The sequence below is a fragment of the Myotis lucifugus genome, unplaced genomic scaffold (genome assembly GCF_000147115.1).
Source record: "Myotis lucifugus unplaced genomic scaffold, Myoluc2.0 scaffold_160, whole genome shotgun sequence".
In the NCBI taxonomy this organism is placed as follows: Eukaryota; Metazoa; Chordata; class Mammalia; order Chiroptera; family Vespertilionidae; genus Myotis; species Myotis lucifugus.
In genome coordinates, this window is record NW_005871208.1 from 1108618 (window position 1) to 1121884 (window position 13267).

At 49.3% G+C, this 13267-nt stretch overlaps 1 protein-coding gene across 1 annotated transcript; it reads right to left on the minus strand.

Moving 5' to 3' along the window:
• Positions 1 to 1330: 1330 nt before the first annotated feature.
• LOC102433381 (keratin, type II cytoskeletal 75) lies at positions 1331 to 11790 on the minus strand. The gene is made up of 9 exons (XM_023759670.1): positions 11248 to 11790; positions 10459 to 10673; positions 9010 to 9070; positions 8566 to 8661; positions 7731 to 7895; positions 5471 to 5596; positions 5109 to 5329; positions 3709 to 3743; positions 1331 to 1609 (listed from the first exon to the last, which is right to left on the minus strand). The coding sequence occupies exons 1-9, from the start codon at positions 11731 to 11733 to the stop codon at positions 1371 to 1373; spliced, it is 1644 nt and encodes a 547-aa protein (XP_023615438.1). The 5' UTR covers positions 11734 to 11790; the 3' UTR covers positions 1331 to 1370.
• Between the last annotated feature and the right edge of the window lie 1477 nt (positions 11791 to 13267).

Here is a 13267-nt window from a genome sequence, read left to right on the forward strand (position 1 = left end):
GCTATTACTGTTCTTGTTTTGCACATGAAGCAATTGAGGCATGGAGTAGTTAAGAGACTTGGCAGACCTCAGATAGCCAGTGACTGCTGCGCCAATGTGGGGGCCCAGTGGCCTGACTGCACCTCATAGCGACGGAGAGAGGTGGCTTGTTACAGAGAAGCAAACTCCTGCCCCCTCTACTCCTCTTGTTCCAGCTCTTAACTTGATCCTCCCCCTCCACCAGGGATGTTTAACAATTGTTCTCAGTGCCATTTCTCTCCTTCTTGCCATCCTTTCCTTTTCAATCCTTCCCAATTTTCCCTGATGAGAGGGGGCCAGGAGACTGTAAACTCAGGAATGTGGGTGCTTCGGGATGTCTCATTGCTGCAATTATGGGCCTAAATGTCTCCTGTGCTAAGTGAAGGTGCTGCCCCGGGGCTGGCTTTTAACTCCGCTCCTGCCCTGTGATTTCTCTGCTCAGGTCTGCAAGTTTGAAGCTGTCAGGGAACAATGGTCCCTTTGCTGGCACAGGGCTGGGCCCCCCACCCTACGTCAGTGTTTTGGAGAAACAGTCTGGCTTTGGGAGGGATGGCATCTCCCTGCATGACATATGTAGTGGGGAAGCTGGGCAGAGCTTCTGCCCAGGGGCTGGGGCTTCTCAAAGAAGACATCCCAACGAGGGGTAGGAGGAAATGGGCAGAAGCTTGGGTGTGGGGAGTCTGCCCTCCTGTCCTTCCCATCTCCCCCCAGTCCAGCCTTCTGAGCTCTGGGGAGAAGTGGGGAAGGAAAGTCTGATGTGCTCTGGGTACTCCTTGTGTGAGGCCTTGTGCTGGGAGGAGGAGGAGGAGGAGGAGGAGGAGGAGGAGGAGGAGGAGGAGGGGAAGGAGGAGGAGGAGAAGAATTGTTCTGTGCTCCGTCACCATTCCAAACAGAGGGCTGGACACCAAACACATTACACATACATTTAATTGACACATTCCAGAGAGGGGAGAGAGGGAGCCCTCACTCCCAGCGGGCAGCTTATAAGCACCGTGAGACAGGGGGCCTGACAACCTGGCATTAAGATGGTCTGGGAGACACAGACTCCGCATTTCTGCATCTGGAGCGAGGGAGGCGGAGCTGAAGGGGAGTCTCTGCAAGACAAGCCGAATGTGAATCTTGAAAGTCTGTGCTCTGGCACAGAGAGGGCTCCAGGGGCAGTCTGGGGGACTGTCAGAAGGGCAGAGGCTGGCTCAGGTTGGAGACTGGGGTTTACCAGGATGCCAGGCTTCCTAGCAGCACAGGTGGGCCTTGTGATGGGGAGAAGAAGGAGAAGGACCCAGGTGTCCAAGGACACAGGCCAGTGGGTAAACCTGGTTTCAGGACCGGGGAGAGGGAGTGAGTGGCTGCACTTAGTGTTTATAGCTCTTTCGGCTGGAGGACGTGGTGGAGACAAACTTGACACTGGAGCCATTGCCCCCAAGGCCCCGGCTGCTACTGGCACTGAAGCCGGAGCCTCCCAGCCCCATGCCCAAGCTGTGCCCACCGCTGGTGTTGAAGGAATAGCCGCTGCCCCCACCGAGACCCAGGCCTCCACCTCCAATGCCACTGCCACTGCCGTAGCCACTGGAAACAGTGGAGGTGACCACAGCTGTGGGAAGAGAGGAGATGTGGTCAGATTCAAAGGCAGGAGAGAAGACACTGGGGGTGTCAGGGCCTGTGCCCTGAAGTTCCTGGGGAGAGGGGGGCAGGGTGTAGTGGGATCACTGTGCTGAGCCTCAGCTGGGTCCTCTCTGTGCAGCAGCTCTGCATCCTCCCAGTCTAGAATGGCTTTCTGCCTCCCCGCAACTACTCCATGCCTCTCTCTTCCTTCCAGAACTTAATGGAGACTTCTCTCCTCTGGGAAGCTGTTCCAGTCCAGTTGCCTTCCCTTTTGATCCCGCCCACTCCCCCCTGCTGCGCTGTCCCATCTCCCCCTGCGGACCCGGCTCTGGTGTCTCCCTTCCTTCTGGAAGCTCATAGGGAGGCACGCACGTGCTTTCCTTGGTGTCCCCCAGCCTCTGTGCTCAGAATCCCAGAAGCGGGGCTGGAATATTCTTGATAGACCAAGTGACAGCCAACCCATTTGCCAGCCAACTATTCTCATCCCAACCTGTTCTTTTCCTAACTTTTATAACCACCACCACCACCACCACCTTAAACATCTAGTCTCCTACTTTGGGTTCTTGAGAAGAAAAGTTGAAATAAAAAATAGATTCTGTTATGGGATGAATTCTGTCCTTCAAAAAATATGTTGAAGTCATCACCCCCAGTACCTGAGAATGGGACCTTATTTGGAATATTTGCAGATATAACCAAGTTAAGAGGAAAATCATTAGGGTGGGCTCTAACCCAGTATGACCAGTGTCCTTATAAGAAGAGGGAAGGTGTCCTAATGTGAAAACAGACACACAAGAACACGGCCATTTGACCACAAAGACAGAGATTGGAGTGGTGAGCCAAGGATTGACAGCAACCACCAGAAGCTAGAAGAGGCAAGGGGGCATTCTGCCCTATAGGTTTCAGAGGGGGCACAGTCCCGCTGGCACCTCAGTTTGGGATTTCTAGCCTGCAGACGGTGAGACAATAAACATCTGTTGTTTTAAGCTACCCAGTTTGTGTACTTTGTTGTGGCAGCCCTCGGAAACCAACACAGACTTTCAGGTGCTTTCAAGAGAATGGAAACTTTAGAGGTGGTGCCGTCCATTCCCCAAATTAACTTTGAGTATCTCTGGAGAACCAGTGGTTCTCAATCTTCCTAATGCCGAGACCCTTTAATACAGTTCCTCATGTTGTGGTGACCCCAACCATAAAATTATTTTCGTTGCTACTTCATAACTGTAATTTTGCTACTGTTATGAATCATAATGTAAATATCTGATATGAAGGATGTATTTTCATTGTTTGTGACCCACAAGTTGAGAACCGTGGACAAAGACATCAAGGATGGACACCTGGGTGGTTGAGAGCTCAGCCTTCTAGAACCATTGGCTAATATAATCAATTGCTTTTGTGAATCTCACATAGAGAAACAAAACTCACTTTTAGAGTGTATGTTGTAGAAGTCATTTCTGTTGGCCTCAAGGTGCCAGCACTGAGCTCTGAGTGACGCCTTCTGCTGGGGGTTGGGCCAGCTTGCGAAAGCTTCTCATTCCTCAGCTGCTGCACCCCCTGCTATGTGTATGGTGCTCTCACTGCCCTGAAAACTCTTGGTTACTCTCTGTAGTTATGATCTACAGAGTTGAGACAAGCAGTAGGGCTTCTTCCCAAGTTGTTCCGGGAAAAGGCTGTCTAAATAACAATGCCCTTGTGCTCAGCATGAAGGCTCCCTCCAAAGGCTGAGGGCAGACCAAGAGTTTTCATAAAGTCTGTCTGCATCGGACACTCATCTCTGAGCCAGACTTGCAGCCCCACGGAGAACAGTGTGAAGTCCTGGGAGAGGGGAGGTGTGGCCTATGGTCTTCTATGCAGAAGGAGTTCAGCAAACCTCCCAGTGCCCCTTTGTGGCACTCACACACTTACAGAGAGGTCAGTATTGTGACATGGAAGACTCTCTCCTAAGATGGTTCTCTTTTTAACAAATTCAGAACGTCAGACCACCTCAAAATGAACCCTTTTGGTGGGATCCTCTCCAATGCCTCATGCGCGCCCACCACCCCTCCATCCCCCAATCACAAATACTCCAAATGATGCAAAGAATGTCATACTCACAGATGTTAACTGGAGAAACACCCTCTCCACTCAGCCTGATTGGAAGGAGGGGGGAGAAAGAGGTTACTGTTGTGTCCAGAAGTTTGTGGGCATTTAAAATGACATTTTTGTAATTGTTTTAAATGCAGTACAAACCCTTTATTTTTATTGCAGAAATAGTGGAGGTTGAAATTATTTAAATACTAGTAATATTAAAAAGTAATAATTTAATGAATGAAATAATGTGGAGTTTGAGGTTCATAGGAGTAAAACCTGTAATCCCAGAAGCCCATTTTTGGTTTAGACTAGGTAGACACCTTATGAAAATTAAAGCCATCATACACTGGTGTCATTGAAAAGGCAGGACTTGTCATAGAACAAGAAGAATTCTCTCTGAACAATGGACCATTGTCGTGCACTGGGCAGTGCTAAGGTATTATAGGTGTGGAGAGGAGGCTGAGTCATAAACATAACACTTGCAATAATCAGTCTATTATCGTGGTAGCAAATAGAGTAATTTTGTTTTAGCATCTTGAGGACAGAACTGGCATTCATTTGTAAATACACACTTAGAACATTAAAAGAGCTAACAATTACTGGGTACCTGTTACCTACATTCTGCCACTTAATTCTCTCAACAACTCCATTAAGTAGGTGTTATTATCTCAGTTTTACAGATGGAGAAATTCAAGCTCAGAGAGGTTAATTAATTTGTCCAGCATTACAACTTGAAGCCAGATTCATTTGACACCGAAGCCCATATCTTTGGCCACTAAACTGAATGGTAACAATTATTTAATGTACACTTTTTGTATACCCTGCATTATTTTAAGAGCTTCATGTATAGCCCCTATATTAACACTCTTAAAAATATATGAGCTAGAAATTATGGTTATCCCCTTTGTACAGGCGAGGACACTGAGGAATGGAGAAGTTAAGTAATTTGCTCTGGGTCACACAGCTGGTAACTGGCAGAGCACAAAGCTTCCACTGAGCCAGATCATGTGACCTGCTCTATTCTATCTTTGAAGAAACTGAGGGCCAGAGAGGGGATACTGACTTTGCTAAGGTTGCATAGCTTGTTAGTTAGCTTAACTCCTAGGACAATTTATTCTCGGTCCAGAGACTTTCATACCACACATCCAGCCCTGCCATGTACCCAGATTTCTCCTTTGATAGAACTTGATGACTTAGACCTGATCAGGTCCTAGATTTCTATGGGGTGCTGTAGGTAGTTGTACCTCAAACATGGGAATTTGATAATGATTCACTAACATGAAAAAAATTTCACCTGTATTCTTTGTCATAATTCAATTCCACCTGCATTTTGCTCTCCTTTCCAGTTGAGGAGAGGGCTGCAGCAACCTGAAGCCCTAGGAATAGCCAGGCAGCTGGGATGGAGTTACTGCCTCTGCCCTCACCTGCACTCCTCGCCCTCCAGCAGCTTGCGGTAGGTGGCGATCTCCACGTCCAGGGCCAGCTTGACGTTCATGAGCTCCTGGTACTCGCGCAGCAGCCGGGCCATGTCCTGCTTGGCCTTCTGCAGGGCTTCCTCCAGGTCCACCAGCTTGGCTCGTGCATCCTTGAGGGCCAGTTCTCCGCGCTGTTCTGCGTCAGCGATGGCTGTTTGCAGGCTGGAGCACTGTGAGGAAAGGAAGAAGCTGAGAGCCTTTCTGGTAGCCCCTGGACATGTGATGCTTCTTGGTTGGAGTCCTATGCACATGGCAGAATGACCCAGGAGAAATGAGTGTGCAGGGAATTCTTGGCCCTGCCTAAACTTTACCTGCTTCTTCACGTTGTCAATCTCGGTTCTCAGCCTCTGGATCATCCGGTTCATCTCAGAGATCTCTTGTTTGGTATTTCGAAGATCATCGCCGTGTCTGCCCGCCGTGACCTGCAGCTCCTCATACTGAAGGAACCAGAGCAGAGTCAGTCATCTGGTCAAATGCCAGGGCTAGGACTCCCTGTATGCACAGCCTGGCCATCAGCGCCACAGCAGGCCCATCCATTCACTGATCATTCACACATTCCTTCACTCATTTATTCAGGTGGTATTTCTTGAGCACATCTACTTGATGGGCACGTACTAGGCTTTGGGAATATTGTGAAGAACATAGACCCCTGCTTACAGTTTACTGGGGGGAGATAGACATTAATCAAAGCAGCATATTATTGAATATATAGTTCCAAACTGAGAAAAGTGCCCCTTAGGAACTTAACAAAGTCCTACCAGAGTGTAATAAAGGAATCTGACCCAGCTATGGAAGTGGGAAAAGCCATCAGGGCAGTCTTTCCAGGGATGGAGATGCTTGAGCTGTGCTCAGAAGGATGGGAGGGAGGGAGCTAAGTGACTGGCTGGGGAGAGACCACTCCAGACCGGAAACAGCCTATGTGAGGACCCTGGGGCCTGAAGAAGCGTGATGAGCTCTGGGAATGAGAGAGACTTGGTCACTGTCCTTGGGAAGCTCCTGGTCACAGAACATACATCCAGACTGATTGTCATCATGAATTTTGGTAGCCCTCCAGACACCACTGCTGGGGAAGGGATGACATTGCAAGGAAATGGTGTTGGGTGGAGCCGAGGCTGTAGAGGGTCCAGTTCTGAAGACTTTGTAACAGAATCTCCATCTCAGGCAGCTCCCCATCTCACCTTGGTGCACATCCAGGATGTACTCATTTAGGAGAAATAAATGCACCCCGTGTTGAGTGGACTGGAGTGAAACCCACACCTTTCCCAATGAAAGAAGGGCCCCTGCCTGAACGATTATCTGTTGGATTTGAAAATGCTGAAAAGCTCAGCTCCTGTTTTTGGATACACACAGTTAAAGGAAACAACAGCACCACCAACAAAAGAAATAATTTGTTGTAAATTTCAACCACTCCACTTGGGGGTTAAGTGTATTTCACCTCCACTCACCATCAAAGGGCTGCCTTTACACTGTGCACCCCTGTCAGCTGATTCCCTCTTCCTTCCCACCACCTTGCAGGGGTAGGGACTAAGGTATGAGTGCACAGAGCAGGGCAAGGGATACGAGGCAGCCTGTAGGTGAGCAGCTGCCCCCTGAAAAGCGTCTGAATTTGTCAGGGCGCTCATCTCCTCCACTGGACTATCCTGCTTACTATAACCTCCAAAGCCAGGCCTTCTTGCCATCTGCACTTCCGGACAGTAGCTCTCTCTGGTTGTCCCAACCTCTTTCTTCCAGATACAAATTCTCTTGCTTAGCAAAGTGCTAATTTCTGGCTTCCAGCCCCACAGAACTGCTTGCTCAGCCCTGAACACCTTGCTCAGCACTCTTTTTAAAATATATTTTATTGGTTTTTTACAGAGAGGATGGGTGAGGGATAGAGAGTTAGAAACATCGATGAGAGAGAAACATCGATCAGCTGCCTCCTGCACACCTCCTACTGGGGATGTGCCCGCAACCAAGGTACATGCCTTTAGCCGGAATCAAACCTGGGACCTTTGAGTCCGCAGGCCGACGCTCTATCCACTGAGCCAAACCGGTTAGAGCGCTCAGCACTCTTTTGTACCTTGCTGCTTCCAAAGTGGATTGAAAATGCACCTCTTCTTGGAAGCTTTTTGTTGATGTTGTCTTTTCCCTTCCAAGATTGTCTATTCAGTTCAGGTCTCCCAGACCTTGGGTTCTGTTTGCAGTTTATTAATTTACAACTCTGTAATCTCCTTGGCATATTGTAGGATCTCTATAAACATGTACCGAATAAATAAGCCATTTAGAAACAGCTTTATGACTGTTTCTGGGATGTTTTAGAGTCTCACCCAACCCCTAACCAGATCATAAGTGATGTGGGGGTGGTGGCTGTCCTGAGCGCCTAGCATCGCCTGACCCCATAATAGAGTGCATGGGTGGGTTTCCATACACATTTCAAGCCAAGTTTTCATAGGATCAGAGATGCTTCTGCCAAGTTGAAAGAGATGGAAATGCTTACATGTTTCTGGAAACTTGTGGCTAATAGTTAGATGATGATTTGGGGCTTCAGAAAACACTAGTCCTGAACCCTATCACAGAGGTGCCCACACTCACCTTGGTCTGGTACCAAGACTCAGCCTCAGCCCGGCTGCGGTTGGCAATGTCTTCGTACTGGGCCTTGACCTCAGCGATGATGCTGTCCAGGTCTAGGCTGCGGTTGTTGTCCATGGACAGTACCACGGAGGTGTCGCTGACCTGGGTCTGCATCTGGGACAGCTCCTGCAGGGTCAGTAAACTCAGGGTCATCAAGGCATGAAAAGAAGGGATCTTGAAATCATGTGGTTGACCACCCATCAAGGTCAGGAAGCCCTCCTTTGGCATTCCTGGCAGGGAGTCTTCTGTTTTTCCCTGGGCACTCCCAGCATTTATGGGGTTCCTTAACAATAGAGGGTTTCTTTAGGATCAGATGATTTTTAGGGCCCTCTGCCCCCTTCACAGTATGTTTTTATCCCTCCCTGCTTCTCTCTCCCTCCCACAGGCCCAGGTCTCTTGTTTCCAAGTACAGTGCCCAGAATGAAGCGTCCCCAGAGGTCAAGAAGTTGACCAGTGAGCTGAGGCATAGCTTGCCTTTCTGAACTTTTCTGGGAGGGGGAATGGAAATGTGAGTCTTGAATCCCTTGGGAATGCTACCCAGTAACCTGGGATTCAAGAATCAGCACTCTTTCCTCAATATGCTATGGGGCGGGGCATAAGCCCCACAGCTGGAGTAGGCTTTAGTGTGGCAAGATTTCAAGCAGTTCTCCTGGGTCCCCCGACCTTCCAAACCCTAGTTTGGAGCACTTGGGGCACAATAGCGGGTGGGGCCACTATGGGTATGATGCTCTCTGAGGCACCCCTTTCTTTCCAGGGGCCAGACCTAGGGGGGATAGACACATTTGCAGGCTCTTACTTCCTCATAGAGCATCCGTAAGAAGTTGATCTCGTCGGTCAGACAGCTGACCTTGGCCTCCAGCTCCACCTTGTTCATGTAGGCAGCATCCACATCCTGGAACAACAGCACAGGGTGCTCCTCTGAGACCCCAGCCACAAGCAGCAAGTCCCAGAGAAGCTGAGCAGACTCCTCTCTGGCCCTTCTAGGTTGGATTTTAGCAAACTCTGCATCTGGGGTTGGGGGTTGGGGTGGGTGAGAACTAGAGGTTTGAGTTCCCTGGGCTAACAAAACCCTAAGCAGGGACAGTGGGGCCATAAATACAGAGGGAGCATTTTGGCAGGTTTGAACTCTCCAAATATTCTCCAGGTCATGTGACATTTCTTGAGTGGCCCAAGGGTTGGGTCGCCCCACACTCCAAGATTCAATTTTGAATCTTCTCCTTTGAGAGACATTTCCACCCACCTTCTTCAGGGCCACAAACTCATTCTCAGCAGCAGTGCGCTTGTTAATTTCGTCCTCATACCTGTGAGCAGAGGAAGGGGGTGTGCTATTGAGCAAGGCTTTGATGGAGTTCTTCCCAGGCTGAGGAGGAGGGTGCTGGTGCAACAAGAGTTAAGAGACCTCAAATCCCCTCCAGCTCTTCTGCTAGCCTATGCGTGACTTTGGGTGATTTACTTAACCTCTACTTCTCCTTCTATAAAAGGAGAATAATTTCTTCTGCTAGAAGGTTAACCCGCCCCCCCCCATTCTTCTTTCTTTTCTAAGACTAGAAGGTGAGCATGGAACTTACGGAAATAGAAATATGTATTTATGCAACTCTATCTTCTTAGAGATGTACAATTCGAATTTTAAAAAATTTTGTTGTCTCTGCCGGGCTGGCATGGCTCAGTGGTTGAGCATCAACCTATGAACCAAGAGGTTACAGTTTGATTCCCTGTCAGGGCACATGCCTGGGTTGTGGGCTTGATCCCCAGTGTGGGGTGTGCAGGAGGCAGCCGATCAGTGATTCTCTCTCATCATTGATGTTTCTATCTCTCTCTCCCTCTCCTGTCCTCTCTGAAATCAATAAAAATATATTAAGAAAGTTTTTTTGCTCCCCCAAGCGCCTGCTGTAAACTTTGTTCAGGACAGTGTTCCTGGTAGATTTGGGTATATTTTCACTGAGCCTCAGGGCAGCTGTTTGAGCAGTATGCTTTTAGCAAGTAAGTGTAGCTCTAACTCAGAAACCAAGGGTAAGGCAGCTAAAGGGTCAGTGAGGACTACCCCTTTCCCCTGGATACCTCACCAACTGTGGCCTGGGTGATCGCCAGTCAAATTTAGCCTCCTGAGACAGTGGTTCTCAACCTTCTGGCCCTTTAAATACAGTTCCTCATGTTGTGACCCAATCATAAAATTATTTTCGTTGCTACTTCATAACTGTAATGTTGCTACTGTTATGAATCGTAATGTAAATATCTGATATGCAGGATGGTCTTAGGCGACCCCTGTGAAAGGGTCGTTCGACCGCCAAAGGGGTCGCGACCCACAGGTTGAGAACTGCTGCCCGAGGAGGACCAGATTACCTCATTTTACTCTAGTGTGCATCCGTGGAAATGCAAGCCATCTTAATAATAGAGCCCGTGCCCAGTGGAGTTAAACCACATGCTCACCTTGAAATAATATTATGCTTTCCAGAGTAACAATATTCTGTTAGGTGATATAGATACCCCTTTGTAGTTGTGTAGACAGGGAAGAATAGGCTTCTTATAAATAGTGATGCATGGGATGGGGGTACCTCTGCCACCTCCCACCATACTGTCTTCATCTTATGGGATAATGACTGCAAGTTCCAAACCTCCCAGCTGACACTAGCATTTGCTCTTTTGCACCCAGAGATGACTGCGTGTGACCAGAAGCCCATCTCCCACCTACCTGACTTTGAAATCTTCTACGACGTCCTGCGTGTTCCTCAGCTCAGCGTCCAGCCTGCCCCTCTCACTGGTGACGCTGTCCAGCTGCCGGCGGAGGTCATTGAGGTAGGCATCAAAGAAGGGCTCCAGGTTCTGCCTCACCGTCTTGGTGCCCTGCTCTTGCAGGAGGCTCCACTTGGTTTCCAGGACCTTGTTCTGCTGCTCCAGGAAGCGCACCTAGAGTGGGAAAGAAGAGAATGAAATCCTGAGACACTGGGGAGACTTGAGAAATTAGTTGGAGCCAGATACTCCAATTAATGAGGGAAAGAAGAAAAGTATACTTCTCACAAGACACCCATACATCAACTATTTAATTGACAACTCCAAGTCAAGATGAGAAAGCCCTTGAAGCTACCCCACAGTGCTCAGGGGCTTCCATAGAACTAGTATAGTGGGGCTTGGAGGCCTCTATGGGGAGCCTCTATTCTTGGGTTGACAGTCTCGACAAAGCCTGCTCTGGGTTAGGTTAGTTGGCTTAGTGGGAACTCCTCCTGCAAAGAACAACTTAACTTTCCTGGTGTTGACCGAACCAGCCCACATGGCTCCCAAGCAGGATACAGAGAAATTTTCACAAGGTCCCTTGGAGCAAGCTGGTCCCACTTGTAAATATCTCACCCCACTGGAAGGCACCTGCTAATCAGATGTGCTTAGCAGGAAGGTTGTTGCATTGCTGCTTCCCCTCTGATCCAGGGGCCGCTCCAAGAGGTCCTGCCAGCCCAACCCAATGGAGCAGAAGCAGCTCCTGGCTCACCTTGTCGATGAAGGAGGCAAACTTGTTGTTGAGGGTCTTGATCTGCTCTCGCTCCTCTTTCCGCACTCGCTGGATGGTGGGGTCGATTTGCAGGTTGAGGGGAGTCAGGAGACTGTGGTTGACAGTGACTTCTTGGATGCCTCCAGGGGGGCAGACAGGGAAGCCAGAACTCCCATAGCCCCCGCCCACTCCACCCCCATAGCCAAAGCCACTGCTGACCCCAAACCCACTGCTTGCCCTACCACCAAAGCCACTTCTGAAGTTGTTGCCACTCCCACTGATGGAGACCCGCTTGGTCCCCCCTAGGTTGTAGAGGCTGCGGCTTCCAAAGCTGGCCCCTGGACCACTGATTCTTCCCAGCCCTCCACTGCCCCCTGTGGTGCGGGCCAGAGAGGCTGAGCTGAAGCGAGGGCGCCTGGAGGCTGAGGTGGTGCTGAAGCCCCTGCGGCTGCCGGTCTGAAAAGTGATGGTGGACTGCCTGGACATGGCTGCTGAGAAAGGGGGGCAAGAGGAGCTCCTGGCGCAGATGTGTATGAAGGGGGATAGAGAAGACAGGGTATCTGGGGAGCCCCAGGCCCCATGGCTTTTATGGGCCTCTGGGAGGGGCGGGGCAATGCTGATCAAGGCCTCTGATGGCATCTCTTAGGCATTTGCCAGCCCTGAGCTCACACTCAGCTCTCCTCTGGAAATGGTGTAGGAGCCACTGGTTGGTTCCCTGGCACGCCTCCCCCATGTGCAAAATCCTTTCCAGTTGCAACTTGATCAGCAAGTGAATGAGAAGCACATTAATTGCTTTCAGTCATGTCCTAATCATGCATCTGATAATGGACTCAAAAAACACTGCCTCATTTCTAAACCGCTTTCTTAGGCCTGGGACCGACTCTCCCCTGTCCAAACATCTTGTGTCATTACAAGTGACTGCGATTTATTGTTTCCTGTTCCTTCTTATCCCTTAGCTGTGCTTCCCACCCCTGAGCATTTTCTCAGCTATTATTGCCCAGTCTCCCGCCTCCCAACAAGCTGTCTCTCCAGATCCTGAAAATCCTGCTTTAACCTCATCTTTCTCAGGAATCCACTGAGTTTTGATTGTCCCTTTATTTTACTCTTAAGCTTCCATCTCTATTGTTCCGGTCACAGGAAATTCTGGAGCACGTGCATGTATGTCCTGTCTATTCCAATGCAACGTGATTAAAGACCAGGCCCTCTTGTCTGCCGTGGAGAGAAGCCATGAGAGTAGACAGACAGGGTTGAATCCCAGGCCTGCCCTGTACTCGTTGTGAGACCTTTGGCCAATCACAGAAGTCTCTGAGCCTCAGTCTGGATGTCTCTAAAGACGGGTTTCTGATGAGTATTCATGTATGAAAACAGCTTTTGCAATGCCTTGACCATGTGAGTAAATGTTCAGTCTTCTCTCCTGACACTATCAAGCGAGTATAAATGAAGTGCCAGTCCATTCTATGGCGAGTTTGAAAGAAACACAATACACGTTCTTTTTCTTTTATAGGAAACTCATGGTCTGTTGGGAAGATGACTGTGAATCCCACTAGGTAATTTATGAAAAGGTGGTAGACAGCAAAGCACTCCCTCCCTGCTGTTTGAGGCTGCTTAATTCCAGAAGTCTCCCAGACTGGCCACTCCTCCTACTGCAGGCCAGGGTCCTCACCCTTAGTCCTTCGTCAAAGAGCTCCAGTGGTTGCACCAAGTAGAGGATTTTTCCTTTTTCCCTTTTTCCTTATTGACTATGCCCGCTCTCCTCTGTCTGACTAAAACTGAAAAGTCTACAAGGCTCCTTGTTCCCCTTTTATCTGCCTCTCATCCTCCTGTCTCTACCCTGGGGGAGTCAGACAGAGACATTGTTAGATCCCTTTCATCTTGCTGACTTCTTGCTCCTTGCAGTGGTTTTGGAGGGTGGCAGAGTGAGGGAGGACCTGAAATGCATTTAGTCTCCTTTTTGTGGATGAGGAAGCTGCATCCCTGAATGGAAAATTAAACAGATGGACATTGCCTAGCTAGAAGTAGA

Excerpts from the sequence above, each read along its gene's own strand:
- LOC102433381 (XM_023759670.1), bottom strand. The coding sequence starts at position 11,733 with ATGTCCAGGCAGTCCACCATCACTTTTCAGACCGGCAGCCGCAGGGGC. Across the intron at positions 8,662-9,009 it reads AGTTTGTGGCCCTGAAGAAG|GATGTGGATGCTGCCTACAT; the intron begins GTGGGTGGAAAT and ends CTGTTGTTCCAG. Across the intron at positions 1,610-3,708 it reads TGTTTCTCCAGTTAACATCT|CTGTGGTCACCTCCACTGTT; the intron begins GTGAGTATGACA and ends CTCTTCCCACAG.